This window comes from Bombyx mori, chromosome 15 (genome assembly GCF_030269925.1).
Source record: "Bombyx mori chromosome 15, ASM3026992v2".
In the NCBI taxonomy this organism is placed as follows: domain Eukaryota; kingdom Metazoa; phylum Arthropoda; class Insecta; order Lepidoptera; family Bombycidae; genus Bombyx; species Bombyx mori.
Window position 1 is genome coordinate 1,600,150 of NC_085121.1, and position 14,475 is coordinate 1,614,624.

At 40.1% G+C, this 14,475-nt stretch overlaps 1 protein-coding gene across 5 annotated transcripts in view; it reads right to left on the reverse strand.

Moving 5' to 3' along the window:
• LOC101735654 (spectrin alpha chain) overlaps positions 1-14,475 on the reverse strand; it is a 37,773-nt gene that overhangs the window by 17,522 nt on the left and 5,776 nt on the right. For 4 of the 5 annotated variants that reach the window (XM_062672377.1, XM_062672379.1, XM_004928620.5 and 1 more), the window contains exons 2-17: positions 11,949-12,042; positions 10,650-10,823; positions 9,519-9,785; positions 9,223-9,411; positions 8,944-9,132; positions 8,432-8,770; positions 7,633-7,872; positions 7,189-7,377; positions 6,570-6,678; positions 6,305-6,484; positions 5,744-5,928; positions 5,385-5,537; positions 4,423-4,582; positions 3,715-3,920; positions 3,164-3,391; positions 2,350-2,484 (exon numbers count right to left, since the gene is read on the reverse strand). In XM_062672377.1, the coding sequence (XP_062528361.1) occupies positions 2,350-2,484; positions 3,164-3,391; positions 3,715-3,920; positions 4,423-4,582; positions 5,385-5,537; positions 5,744-5,928; positions 6,305-6,484; positions 6,570-6,678; positions 7,189-7,377; positions 7,633-7,872; positions 8,432-8,770; positions 8,944-9,132; positions 9,223-9,411; positions 9,519-9,785; positions 10,650-10,823; positions 11,949-12,023 (3,018 nt within the window). In that variant the 5' untranslated portion in view covers positions 12,024-12,042. The remainder of the gene's footprint in view (positions 1-2,349; positions 2,485-3,163; positions 3,392-3,714; positions 3,921-4,422; positions 4,583-5,384; positions 5,538-5,743; positions 5,929-6,304; positions 6,485-6,569; positions 6,679-7,188; positions 7,378-7,632; positions 7,873-8,431; positions 8,771-8,943; positions 9,133-9,222; positions 9,412-9,518; positions 9,786-10,649; positions 10,824-11,948; positions 12,043-14,475) is intronic. The other variant, XM_062672378.1, reaches the window with a different exon arrangement.

The following is a 14,475-nucleotide window of genomic DNA, read 5'->3' on the forward strand; positions in this document are numbered from 1 at the left end:
GAATGAAGATTCATTCAATCAAAAATGTTTGACTTTGTTTATATCATGACACGGTCCATGCGCTTGTTCCAAGTACATAAAAGGATTATTTTTAAGCAGATTAAATTATCTCCTCGATAAGATGTGAATCCATTATAAATAAAACTGTCGCTTTTTTACTAGAATTAGACAACGATAAAAAAAAAATTAAGATGAAATTTTAAAATCAATTGATATCATTACTATATAAAACACACGAGTGAAGTGAAAATTTTAAGTCAAAGTATTACTTGTGGTGCCACTTTTTAATTATAATTTATTTATTTATTTATTTATGTACACACAGAAAACAAGACACAGTACAGAGTAATAGGAAAATTATGTACAAAGGCACTGCTTAATTTAATGTTTATTATTTTCATATTACAATTGACGTCTTTCCGAACACAAACTTTTTAATTTAAACTTTATTAATAAAACCTCAAAATCCTATAAAATTAAACTCACACTTGTAACGTCACGTTTGTGTTTTCTTTTAACAAAAACCTTACCGACAACCAAAATTATAAGCCAACTAAAAACTATCATTTCGTTAATACTTAAACTAATATCACGGAGCTATCACAGACTTTATCACATCACACTAAAGAATGTTAGTCTCGTCTATTTACACTACTACATTTTCGTTCCTCACTTCGGATTCGTGTTTGAAAAACACACAAGCGTCTATATTTCACGTAATGTCTGCGTCCGTCCGCGCTGAGTTACGATTATCGAATGGTTCACGTGTGATATTTAATTGATTACATAAACACGAGTTCGGTTCAAAGCAGATAACGGTTGGCCGAGAATATAAGGCCGCGTTCATAGTAGCGGACGTTCGAGTTTATATATTATAAGAAATCTGGGCGATTTTTTTTTTATATATATGAATAGAATGTTAAAAAGTAAAAAAATTTCAATAAACTTTAAAAATAATTAGCAGTACATTTTTTGCAGGGAGTGTTCTGTAAATACTATTGGAAACGAACTCTCAGAGGGCAAAGAGCGCTATATTAACTGGTCACCTTCGACTAGCATCAGCGGCTAACCAGTTTAATGACAACTTCCTCACACTGCTGTACCAGTTCTGACAAAATCGGACCAGTATGGGACCATTCAAACGACCGAGTTTTGTGTGCATAACGACGGTCAATAAATACAAAGGATTAACTTCGCGACATGGCACTTTGTTTTTTGTTGCATAGATCGGTGGACAAGCTCACAGCCCACCTGGTGTTAAGTGGTTACCGGAGCCCATACACATCTACAACGTAAAAGCCGCCACTCACGTTGAGATGAGTTCTAAGGTCTCAATATAGTTACAACGGCTGCCCCACCTTTCAGACCGAAACGTATTACTGGTTCACGGCAGAAACAGTCAGGGCGGTGATACCTACCCGTGAGGACTCACAAGACGTTTTACCGATTGGTTCCAAAAGATAAGGAATATCATATGATTTCACCGATACCACGCCATTACAATTTTTTTAATATTTGCGTAATACTCTAATAATATGTTTAAATACTTTATTAATTAATACATTGACTTTGTTGTTACGTACAGTTGTGTAAAGAGAAGTTTACAAGGCGCGAAAAAACACATTAAGACTTAACAAATGAGTTTTTGTTGGAGATTTCATTTGTTGTCAAATTTATTCATTTTAATAGTTAGAACATTTAAATCGTACAACTAACAATATGAACGTCCTTGAATTAAACAGAACGCAGGTCATTGACTCCAACAAATGTGTTTAATCATCTAGTAGAGAACGTAAAGTATTTTTACGCCGGCAAGAATAACGCCATCTATCGCCGAATAGCCGAACGAATATCGAAGGTACTAGTAAAATTCGAGAAGTACAACGCCATCTATTGTCAGATAGCAGAAGCACGCTTCAAAGCTACTCGACTTACCCAGAAAGTTCTCGATAAATCTAGGGATGTCGTATCGACTATAAAAGCGTTGCAGAGATGGCACGCAGTCAATTAGTAATCGGAACTACTCTAAGCGAAATAGAGAAAGGACTACCTGAAGCGGAAGAAGTGAATTGAGAATTTTAAAGTGTTTTTGAACTGTTTTAAGTGTTCTAAGTGCTAATACAGTTTTAAATTATACTTCAGTAGAAATTATGGTTATTTATGCCGAATCCCAGCCCGTAACAGTATTAACATACTGGAATGGATGGTACGTGGAGCCCGAGTGAGCGTGTTTTTTTTATATTTATTTTTTATTGCTCCATCAGGCAGACGAGCATACGGCCCACCTGATGGCAAGTGGTTAACGTCACTCATGGACGTCAGCGTAATAGGATGGTGTGTAGGATGAACCTTGTTGTTGGAGTTGAGCAGCGTGAGCACGTCGCCGCGCTTCATGGAGACCTCGCGCGGTGACTTCTCCGCGTAGTCGTACAGCGCCGCCACGCACTCCTTGCCCGACTCGTCCACCACGGGCGACTCCTGCTGCTGCGGACACACGGGACCGTCAGCGGCCGCCCTGCTGGTCTAACTAGATCGACTGTTACTCATTATACTTGCAATGTATACAGCAATGATACAAATTTTAAAATATTATAATCTGTCCAAGGGTTGATTTACATTATGTATTAGTGTTTGCGTCCAGACATGCTACTGCTTTGGAATTAATAACAAAATAAAATGTTGCGCGTGCAACTTGGTGCACGTGAAAGAACTGAAACTTCTGAACGGTTTTGTTCATTTTACATCCTTACAAATTTCTCTTGTAATAAGGCATTGCTGTGTATAAGAGAAACGACCTTTTCAACAGTTATATATTTTTTTAATTATACATAGAAAAATTTGTATTTTTTAATATCTTTCATAAGAAATAAAATATAAGATAGTTAATATGTTAGTGCCATCTACAGGAACAATGAAGAAACTAATAACAAGCCATCTAGTGGCCAACGCCCATAAACAAAATTTGTATAAGAAAAACGACCTAGCTCGTTTTCTCCCTCTCTCCAAGGCGAGTGATTCGTGAGACGGTCTATGTTCTCACTCTCGCTCGTCCTAAATTATATCTTTTCGCTCCAGCCGTAACGAATCTGTTGCAAACTACATTTTACTTTCAACGCGCCTAAAGAAGTTTCACTTCAAAAACCCTGTTTCATTATAAACTTACTCTGCATGAATTGGCCTGTTCCCTCAGCGACTTGATGGTATTCCCGAAAGCTTCCAAGTCAGACAGCAAGGCCTCGTGTTTCTTTAGCAGCGCCTCAGAGGAGTCCTCGTCCTTTCCGTAGTCCTGGGTGCAGGCGATGGGCTCCTTCTCTCTCATCCAAGATTCAGCTTCGTTGGCATCAGCAAAGTACTGCTGAGCTTGAAGAGAGTCTTCGAGGTCTTGTTTACGCTGTTTGTATGCAAAATAGGATTGTTTACTTAAAGAATCACTGGATTCCATGTTACATAAAGTGATTAAATCATCATAGTATACTTTTTTTATAAATTTTTTTTCCATTTCTTTAAAGTGATAAAAATAAAAAACCACAAGAGTCACTTAACATTTTTATCAAAGTATAATACTACGAATGATACGTCTTCGGGCGCAAGAAGGGGTAGGCCGTAGGTGGTTCCTCTCGGCAGTGACTGGCTCACGTGTAGCAAAAGTAAAAACGTAGGCATAATGTATTACTGGCTGTCAACAAATTACAAGTGTAGAGTGCTTGCGTGTACCTGCAGCGCCTTCTCCTGCAGCTGTGTCCAGTTGTCGCGGAGCTGCGTGAGTCTGGCGGCGATGTCGGCGGCGGCGAAGTGTCCGGCGTCCCGCAGCGCAGCCCCGGCCGCCCGCACCGCCTCCACGCGCGCCTCGTGCTGCGCCATCTCGCCCAGCACGGCCTGGTGCTTCTTCATAAGGTTCTGGACGCCGATCAGGTCGCGACCTGGAGCCACGTTAAAAGTTAAAAAGCCTTTACACAACAGGGTGCTCTTATAATTTAATTTAGATATTTCTCGTATTTCAAGCCAACAGAGCAGCATATATTACAGTAGCGCACTATACAGGCGAGCCAGTGTTCAAAGGTAGAGTACACATTATGCCCGCACAGTTCAGTGCCCACATTCTGTATATTTTTGTGTCATACGTTCCAGTTGGAAGAGGCAACGACCTGTGCGGTACAGCTGACGATGCTTCTCTTAAGATATCACCAGCTGCAGCTAGCAACAGCAACTCTCGACTCTAATATTAGTCTTTATTTAGAGTTAGCTATAGTGGATAGTTAAGTGATGCTTCAGATTATCTGCTTATAATCTATTTAAGATTTCTTGTGGAACAGCGCAAAAAGTATATCACTAATTTTTCATTGCTCAAGGAGTCGCTTTAAGACTTACTTGTATTCCATTTTCTTACGACAAATTAATACATCGATGGTCTTTGAAACTTGCCTCTGTTCGTGGACGCAATTACGGGCTCCTTCTCCCGTATCCAGGCGGCCTCGTCGTCCAGGTCGCGGAACAGCTGCTGCGCCTGCAGCGAGTCCAGCAGCCTCCGCTTGCGCACCGCCATGGGCGCATCCAGAGCCGCGTATCGGCCCACCAACGCGTCCTGTGCAGTACGTCTTATGTTACTCACACCGAATGGTAAACCGTCGACGTCGCCTAAAGCACGTCATTACGGATCCTCCCGATCCATTAACGGTGCTTTTAGGCACCACAAGCACCGGTCACCGTTCTCGTCGAACCCGTCGATTGCGACGAAGGGCTCGACGAGCCAATTAACTCATAGACACAGCCCACTGAGTTTCTCGCCGAATCTTCTCAGTGGGTCGCGTTTCCGATCCGGTGGTAATTTCTGCGAAGCACGGCTCTTGCTAGGGTCAGTGTTAGCAACACTCCGGTTTGAGCTCCGTAAGCTCACCTAAACACATTAGGGCGAAGCTGAAATAGCTTCTCAAGGCTATCAGCATAGGCAGGATTAAAAATACGTTACTCCCAATTTTTCGTACGTCTTACGTTACTCACAATTTTACGTACGTCTTACGTTACAATATTTTTATTTTATTACAGTTCACGGCTTTCGATTTCAGCTCGTAGCCGGGACTATTGCGTTCCATTCAAAGGCATGAGTTTAGTTAGTCAAATGCAGCTAAAAATCAAACAAGTCTAATGCTGTTGCAAATACTTTCCGCAGTAACAATCTCGCCGTATTTAAAGCCCTAACACATCTCTGCCATTACTTTATTGAATATTGAGAGCAAGTCGTGTTCTACTATCAAGTAGCAATGCGCTAAGATAAAAAATTAACTTGTTCGTTTCCCTTTTGAAGGATGGGTGTGATCGATATGTGATATAGGGAGGGAGGCATGCCTAATAACACAAAGTACTAATAAAAGATTAGCTCCACTGACCCGCTTAGCCTTGATGTTATCCGCGTCGAAGTGTCCCTTCTCTATGAACTGCTCGGCCTGGTTCCGTATGGCGTCGATGCGTTCGGCGTGCGAGCTCACGTCGGCCTCCAACAGCGCGTGCTTCTTCTGGAGATTCTGCACGCTGGTCAGATCCTACGCGACAACAGACAGACAGTTACACTTACATAGTCTTATTAAAACAAATCAATATTAAATTGTTAACAAAACCAATAAACATAGACACTGCTGACTATGTGGTTTTGAGACTTATATACCTGTTTGCAGTGTGGTTTTGGAAACTTAAAGAGTTAAAATGTTTTGCGTTTAAATATAATGGAAGCATCTGCGCGCGCGTGTACCTTCCCGTAGTCCTCGCTGAGCAGCTGTCCTTCAACTTCCGAGAGCCAAAGTTCAATGTCCTCGACGGCCCGATTGTACTGCTGTTGTTGAGCCGCTTCCTGCAACTTGTTTCCCTTCAGCTCCGAAGACTGCACCAGTCGCTCCCATATTCCGCCCAGCTCTTCCACGCGAGACGATATTTGAGCTGTACGTGTCATAAACGATTCGTGATAATACAGTAAAACATAAATAAAAAATAAATATAAAAATGAAGTGCTGTTCGTTAGTCTCGCTGAAAGTCTAGAACGGCTGGACCGATTTGGCTAATTTTGGTCTTGAATTATTTGTGGAAGTCCAGGGAAGGTTTAAAAGGTTAGATAAATATGAAAATGCACGGAATTAAATAAAAATAACAATTTTGTTTTTCCTCTGATGTGTCCCCTGTGGGACGGATTCCTTTTGTTTGTTTTAAGTTTATTTTTTAACAAAAGTTTAGGTCTTTTATTTATCGATTGAGGCACTAAGAAGTCTGCCGGGTCAGCTAGTAAAAAATAAAATAAAAATTTTACAGTAGTACTAACGTTGAGCAAAATGTTCGAGCTCAAGCAGACGCTTGCCGACGGCCGTTATCTCGTCGACGCGAGGCTTGTTGGCCTGCAGCTCCTGTTCGAAGTTCTGATGTTTCTGCACCTTGCCATTCAGGTTGGTCGGATCCAAGTACGAGTCGTCGGTGGCGAACTTCAGCTTCTCGTTTACCCAGCCTGAAATAATTACAGCAAATAAATTAATTGTCTTTAACAAGATTTTTGTTGAAACAGTATGGTGCTATACTATACGCATGTTTACCTTTAGTTTCATCACAATCGCGTTCGAACTGTTGATACTTGTAGGCGTCTTCGAGGAGAGCGCGGCGCTGGTTCGACTTCTCTAGTAAAGCCGCACGACGCTCCAACAACTGACATTGACCAAAGTTTATAGATTATTAAGTGCAAACAAATTTTTTTAAGGGATTTTATGACCTTTCACTTTCACTAAGACCTTTAAGTCATGTCTTATTTTAATTAATATTCTTATTTTTATGAAAAATGATAATATGGAGTGAAATTAAATGAAGATGATTAATTTGGGACATTAATCAACTGAGATGAAATTAAATGAAATGAGATGATATGGGATGAAATATAATCTTAGTAAAATGGTGGTCATTTACTGAGATTTTTTCAGTGAACTTTTTAGAGGATCCCGAGTAGTTACGTCCAGAGGCTTTGTTTCATTTTCCCACATTTGTGGACTTTCACAGATATTAAACAGATAATAAACCACCGTTATTACACATTTAAATCTTAAGAAACACTAAATAGACAAAATAAAACAAATCACACAACTTCACTTTTCGCGCTCCCGCCAAAAAGTCAGTGCAAACAAATATCAGTATTGGCTATAGAATATAAAACACACGGCATACCATCTCTCGTCTTTGTGCGACATCGTCGGCGGCGTAATGGTTGCCCTCAATAAGTTTGGTAGCGAACTCGTCTAGGGCCTTGATCTTCTCTTCTTGCGCGGCGAGTGACTTTTCAAAGTCTTCGTGTTTCTTCAGCAAAGCTTCCACGGAGTCTAAAGAGTCTCCTACATCTTCGTTCGCAAGGAAAGCCTGTGGAAAATATTGCAATTACAATGTGCACCAGAATTGAAAAAAAATCTTTATAATTGCTTTTTATATGTGTATATTAATGTTTTAACTGAAGCCTCTATTAATTGTTATGAAATCTTTAGTAATAATAATTTTGCTAATTTTAATTTTAATTTTACTAACATATGTAGTAATAAGTATTACTCTAATAACAACATATGGACTTATAATGGTCGGAATTAAATGATTTTTATTTTTTTTATTTTTTTTAAATACCTCTTGTTTGTGCATCCAGGCGTCGGCTTGTTCAGTGTCGCGGTAGAAGAGTTGCAGGTCCATGCACTGCAGGTAGAGCACGCGGCGCTGCTCCCACAGCTGCTGCAGCGCTGCGGCCTCCCGCTCCAGCGTGTGCAGCGCCGCGGACACGTCGGCCGCCGCGTGGTGCTCGCTGGCCACCAGCGCCTGCCCCGCCACGGCACACGCGCCGATCACGTCCGCGCGCGCGTCCATCTCGCCCTATGTGGACAGTTGACCATGTCATTTTCATATTTTTGGGTGAATTAAATTCTGAGGTTTTAATTTAAGGATGTTATGTTATTAATTTCCTGAAATTAAATTCTGAGGTTTTATTTAAGGATGTTATGTTATAAATTTCCTGAAATTTAATTCACTTTTACAATCATTGTTCAATCAAAATATGAACATTAGAATTATATTGTAATATTGTAATGGTAACACCTAAGTTTTAACTAAGTTGCCAATTTTAAGTTTGGCGCTTGGCTACCCTCTCTTCCGTTCCAGCTTTTTAGCCCCGTTCATGGCAAGTTGTAATTTAAAATAATAAAATAAGAATAAACGCAAATATTCATTATTCAAGCCTGTATTTTATTTATACAATCATCATACACTTATGATACACAAAGTTCCAAAAATTAAGAGTGTTTTCTTTTCTATTTATTTATATTTTGCATTCCGACAGTGGGATAGTTAATTAGTTATAGTTATTTAAAAAAGGCATTCGCTGCGTTCGTACATTCAACGATTCCCTCAGAGGTTGATTGATCAAATGACATACCTTGTGCTCCTGGTGCCTCTCGAGCAGAGCCTCGGCCCCGGGCACGTCCTTGGCGAGGTCGTCGGCGGCGATGAGCGCCCGCATGTCTGCGAGCCAGGAGAGCAGGTCGCGGTAGTCGGCCAGGAAGCGGTGCAGCGCGAGCGCGGCCTCGAGGCGCTGCCGGCGGTGCGCGGCGCGCTGCACCAGGCGCTGCCAGGCCGCGTGCGCCTCGTCGCGCTTGGCGCTGATGGCGTCGGCGTGCGCGCCGTGGATGGCCCCCAGGCGGACGGCCTCTCCTTCCAGCACCGACACCTTGTCCTCTAACGCGGCCAGATCGCGCTCTACTCCTTCGTGCTTGCGCTGTAACAGTGGCGCCATCATTAGAAATTATAGAATAGTAGCCAATAACAAATACAATTAAGAGAAAAGAAGCTATGGTACACCTTTTTCTACATTGCAAGCACTTCTGTCAACGACAGTCAGTGAGTTGCATTAGTTTATTAGAAACAGTACGTGGACATCCCAGGGTGTACCTGTAGCGTCTGCACGGTAGCCAGGTCGCGCCCGTAGTCGTCGGATCCGAGCACGGCATCCTTCTCCGAGATCCAGGCGATGGTCTCGTCGGCATCGCGATTGAAGCGCTGGATCTCGTGGGCTCCGAACAAACGTTCTTGACGCATGAGTGCCATTTGACGCAGGCGCTGCCAGGCTTCGTTCAACTCCTGATGTAAGAAAAAAATCCGTACCATTTAAAAAATATTCTATGTATAATTGTGTTTGTCATCATACAAAAGGAACTTAAAACTACTTACGTCTTTTCTCTTGACGATGGTTTCCCTTTCAGGGTGTCCTTCGAGTACGAGTCTCTCGGCCAGCTGGTTGACTTCAGTGACCCGGTACTCCTGGGCGGCCATGTCCTTCTGGAACTCGTCGAACTTGCGCTGAAGCACCTCAACATGCTCCAGGTCAGAACCGAACTCATCCGCGCACACAAACGTTTCCTGTTCAAACAAAGCTTCATGAGTCAAAAAAAAATAACAGCACCACTATTATTGATCATCAGTGGCAGCAAAACGCCTAAGTTTTTTTTAAATATATTTTATTTCACCTTGTCATGAATCCAGAACATGACTTCATCGCAGTGCCTCAGAAACTGCACCAGTACAAGCGCCTGCTGCAGCTTCATGCCCTTCTCGGCGAGGCGGGACAGCAACAGTTCCCAGAGACGGTGTAGTTCGTCCAAGCGCCGACGGATGGTCTCCGAAGCGAAGTGTCCCGCAGCTATCATCTCTGACCCGGTGTTGTCCAAAACTACAATAGCATTGGAGTGCGCAGCTACCTCCGCTTCGAATGCTTGATGTTTCTGGATTTTCGCCTGAGTGAATTGAAAATACACGTATAGTACTGACAATTGTTAAATAATTGGTGATTTGTGCCCCTGAAATTTTATTCCAGTTACTTTTTTATAACATAGATGGGTGAATTGTATATTCTAACAGCTTTAGAACTTTTCAAACCAGAACAAACAGCTGCTTCGCAACGTAAGTTGACAGGGTAGTTGTACCAGTCAATGCTGATTGGTGATCACTGTCATTTCGGATCCTCCCGATCCACTAACGGTGCTTTTAAGTACCTCAAGCACCCGTCACCGTTCTCGTCGAACCCGTCGCTTGCGACGAAGGGCTCGACGAGTAAATTAACCCACAGACACAGCCCACTGCGTTTCTCGCCGGATCTTCTCAGTGGGTCGCGTTTCCGATACGGTAGTAGATTCTGCGAAGCACTGCTCTTGCCTAGGGTTCGTGTTAGCAACGTCTCAGGTTTGAGCCCCACGAGCTCACCTACTAGTTAAGGTTACGCTGAAATAGCCGCCTCTCAAGGCTATCTAGCTTAAACTGCTAAAATATTGAAAGAATGCTGCTCTCTGTTCGTCAATCTTGAAGATCTAGCCTTTTTCTTCCCTTTTAACTCTGTAAACGTAATTTTTTCTTGTATTCCGGTGAACCTATATAATATACTAGCGACCCGCCCTCGCTTCGCTTCGGAAACATTAAAACACACATGAAACCAAAAAAATAAAATATTTTTTTTTTTTTAAAAAGTAGCCTATGTTCATCAGGGACAATGTCGGCTTCTAATGGAAAAAGAATTTTTCAAATCTGTCCAGTAGTTTCGGAGCCTATTCGAAACAAACAAACAAACAAATCTTTCCTCTTTATAATATTATTAGTATAGATACCTGAAGGTTGGTGGGATCTTTGTAGCTCTCATCGCTGGCGGCCTGAAGCTTCTCCTGAATCCACGACTCGAGTTCATCAGCATCACGCTTGAAGTACTGGAAGCGACGGGAGTCCTCGAGTTTCTCACGTTTGGCACGGGCTTCCTGCTTAAACTCTTCATAGCGGTTCAAAACCTAGAACAATATCTTTTTTTGGTAAACAAGAATAAAAATCGTCACTAATAGGTGATCTGACAATTAACTGCTCAAGACACCATTGGCAAATATATCTTATACCTTTAAGCGAGCAATTCTTGTATATATATAATCTGAATCTCGGAAACGGCTCCAACGATTTTCATAAAATTTAGTATACAGGGGATTTCGGGGGCGATAAATCGATCTAGCTACAATGTATTTTCAGAAAATGTTTTATTCTTGTTCTTAATAATCAACTCTTCCCGATATCTATTGGCGAATAATAATACTATTTTTCTTAATTGAGGGCAACTAACCGCTTTAAAGACACAACAAGATGGCGTTATCAAAAAAAAAACCGAGCAAAGCTCGGTCATCATCTGGTTACTTATAAACTCACATATGACCATACCATAAAGAGACTATAAGATAATGAAAATCGCAAATGATTGACAATATGCTCTGTACATTCAAGTTTAATCAACTATCCACTATTTAATCTTGTGACTGATGATAAAACTTTAAAAGTTAAATCTGAATGATATCAGTTTTATTAAGAGTGAATTTTGAATCTCGAGAGATTTTCTCCAAGCTCATATTATCTTAATGTTACCACATCACAATTTTCTAAAAAGTTTCAATAAATTTTCATAGCCATTGGTAGCGTCTTCACTGTGATCTGTTGGTGTATATGAGCAAACTTGGTTAAATTATATTCTGAGAATGTAACCCGTGTTAGGAAGCCTTATGATAATGACATAGGTACAAAAATAAAATCCAAGCAATCAAATGCCCTATTTTAAATAAATAAAAAATTCTATAACACTAGATTCTTTTTTTTTTATCGCCTAAATGGGGGACGAGCTCACAGCCTACCTGGTGTTAAGTGGTTACTGAAGCCCATAGACATCTATAAAGTAAATGCGCCACCCATCTCGAGATATAATTTCTAAGGTCTCAAGTATAGTTACAATGGCTGCCCTCACCCTTCAAACCGAAACACATTACTGCTTCACGGCTGAAATAGGTAGAGTGGTGGTACCTACCCGTACGGACTCACAAGAGGTCCTACCACCAGTAAGAAAAACGTGTGATAAATTTAAATGAATACTGCAAACAGACCTCCTCACGACGCTCCTGAATGTCCTCTGCTGTTTCGAGGATCTTCACCTCTTTCGGTGGTGGGATCTGCTCCATGATGGATACGTCGATTCAACTGCAATAAAACAAATATTTTGTTCTAAAATTAATATGATTATGAATACACCAGTTAGAAGGAAGTGAGTTAATAAAGAAAAATATCGATAAAATATAAAACGAATTTATTTATTCATAATAATATGTATTTATATTATGTATTACAACGTCGCACACAAAATCTTCAATAGTAAGTACATATACATAGATAAATTATGCATTTTAAGAATTTTGTCACGTATGTCGAGCAACAACTATGCGCATTTCAACACTTCATCAGCAACGTTACACGAGAAATCGTTAGTACCGAATCAATACATTCCACTTGTAGGATCGATATCACTTGGTCAATTTGCTTACGAAGATTTCCATAATATGATACATGTATTATGATTTTTAAGTTTTGAAAAATACATGTTCAACGATCTTAAAGATTAATGATAAAAATAAAAATTAACTTTCTTTCTCAATTAATTTAATTTACCAGACGCCAAAGTACAAAGTTAACATACATAATGTATGTACGTTTTTTTTTCAAACGGCGTCTATAGAAGACGCATATGACAAGTAATGAGCAGTGATTGATACCCGTCGCTCAGGGACATCAGCGATGCCAAGCACACAGCCAAGTCCCTGTCTAATGTTGTTAGAAAATTAATATTAAACATATCTAAACGCACCCACATCTTGTTTGTTCAATAACAAAATATTTAGATTTAAAATTACCTAAACAACAACGTGCTCGTTCGCCAGTGACCACGAAAATTGTACAGTATTCGAAATATAGGAAATAATGAAACAACAATAAAAAACGGCGAGATTAACCAGCCAAAATAGTTTAGAATTATGACTTCGACTCGTGAAAACCGATGCAAATATTATGTAACTATGAGCGAAAATAAACATGAACAATTAAAGGGCTATTATACCTCTAACATTTATAATATACAAACAGAGTAACGATTCTGTTAGGTAACAAATTTTTTATTTGATAATTACTATCTTATCAACGAATGATACCGAAAGCGACGTAACTTTATGCAGTATGAATTACTATTTCAGAAAAGACAGTTGATTTCTAGGGCTAGCGATATTCAAACGATTATCCCAAACTCTATCTTTAGTAATCTATATATATAAAAGAAAGTCGCGTTAGTTACACCATTTATAACTCAAGAACGGCTGAACTGATTTGGCTGAAAATTGGTGGGGAGGTAGCTTAGAGCCAGGAGAAGGTCATAGGATACTTTTTATCACGTGACATAAAACGTGGTATAACAAAACGCAACTGATATGGAATAACAAAACGCTACTGACAGCTAAACGTAATGTAGTCTATGGTTAATTAAAGTAGAATTTTGAAGATGACCGGTTAATGTGTTTTTTTCGAGTTTCTATTAGCTTATTGTGCCGAGATAGGTAATAAAGCCATGGCGCGACCAACACGATCAAGTCGTTCCCGACGAAGCCGTAATGCAACTAGGGTTCGAAACATTGCGAGTGAAAGGACTGAAGAAAAACAAGAAATAAAAATATAATAATAATAACAACTAAAATACATGGCTAATAAAGTATCATTAAAATACTTGCTTTTTTAATCTACATTAATTATCCAAATAAAAAATTGATATTGATAAAATCAAAAGTCTGCTCATTTATTGCCTCTAAGGCGGAACAAAGTTCGCCGGGTCACCTAGTTACTAAATATAGAAAAAAAAAAACTTCCTTTCATCTACAATAATTTTAAGCCAAAGGTCGGGCTACACTTGACATCAGACGCGATTACGTCACACAGCCTTGTGACTCATAAACTATGTAATCTGTATTGTTAGCTTGATAATGAACGTGTTTCTCTGCATGCCTTTAAAGACTTGACTAATTCAGTGTGACTGCTCACAGAACAGATAAATTACCAAATACTTCATACGAACATACACATTCATAAGAATAAAAGCAATATTTCAACTGTTAACTTCAAGTTGTACACTTTGCTTTTTGTTGTTTTTTTGTTGCTTTGCGAATTTATAGAGCAGCTGATGCCGGTGGTTATGCTCGCTATAAAAAAGCGGAACTGATTCAGAAATAGAACAGAAGACATTAACATGGTCGGATGTTTTGATATTATACAGGTCCACCTAATGTGATCACAAATAGGATACAATAATGACTATGCTAATGACTGTCGACAATTAACCATCTTAATTATATTAAATATGTGTAATTTAAATCAAATTAAATACTAATTGTGATATGTGAAGACTATGTCTACTGATTTTTGTTTTTTGACTCATGCACGTCCACTGTTGGACATAGGTTTCCCCCAAGGTACGCCACAATAGTCGGTCTTGCGCAGCCTGCATCCAGCGGATTCCCATGATTTTTAGTAGCTCGTCTGTGCTCCTCGTGGGGGACCTACCCACGCTGCACTTTCCTGAGCGCGGTCGCTACTCAA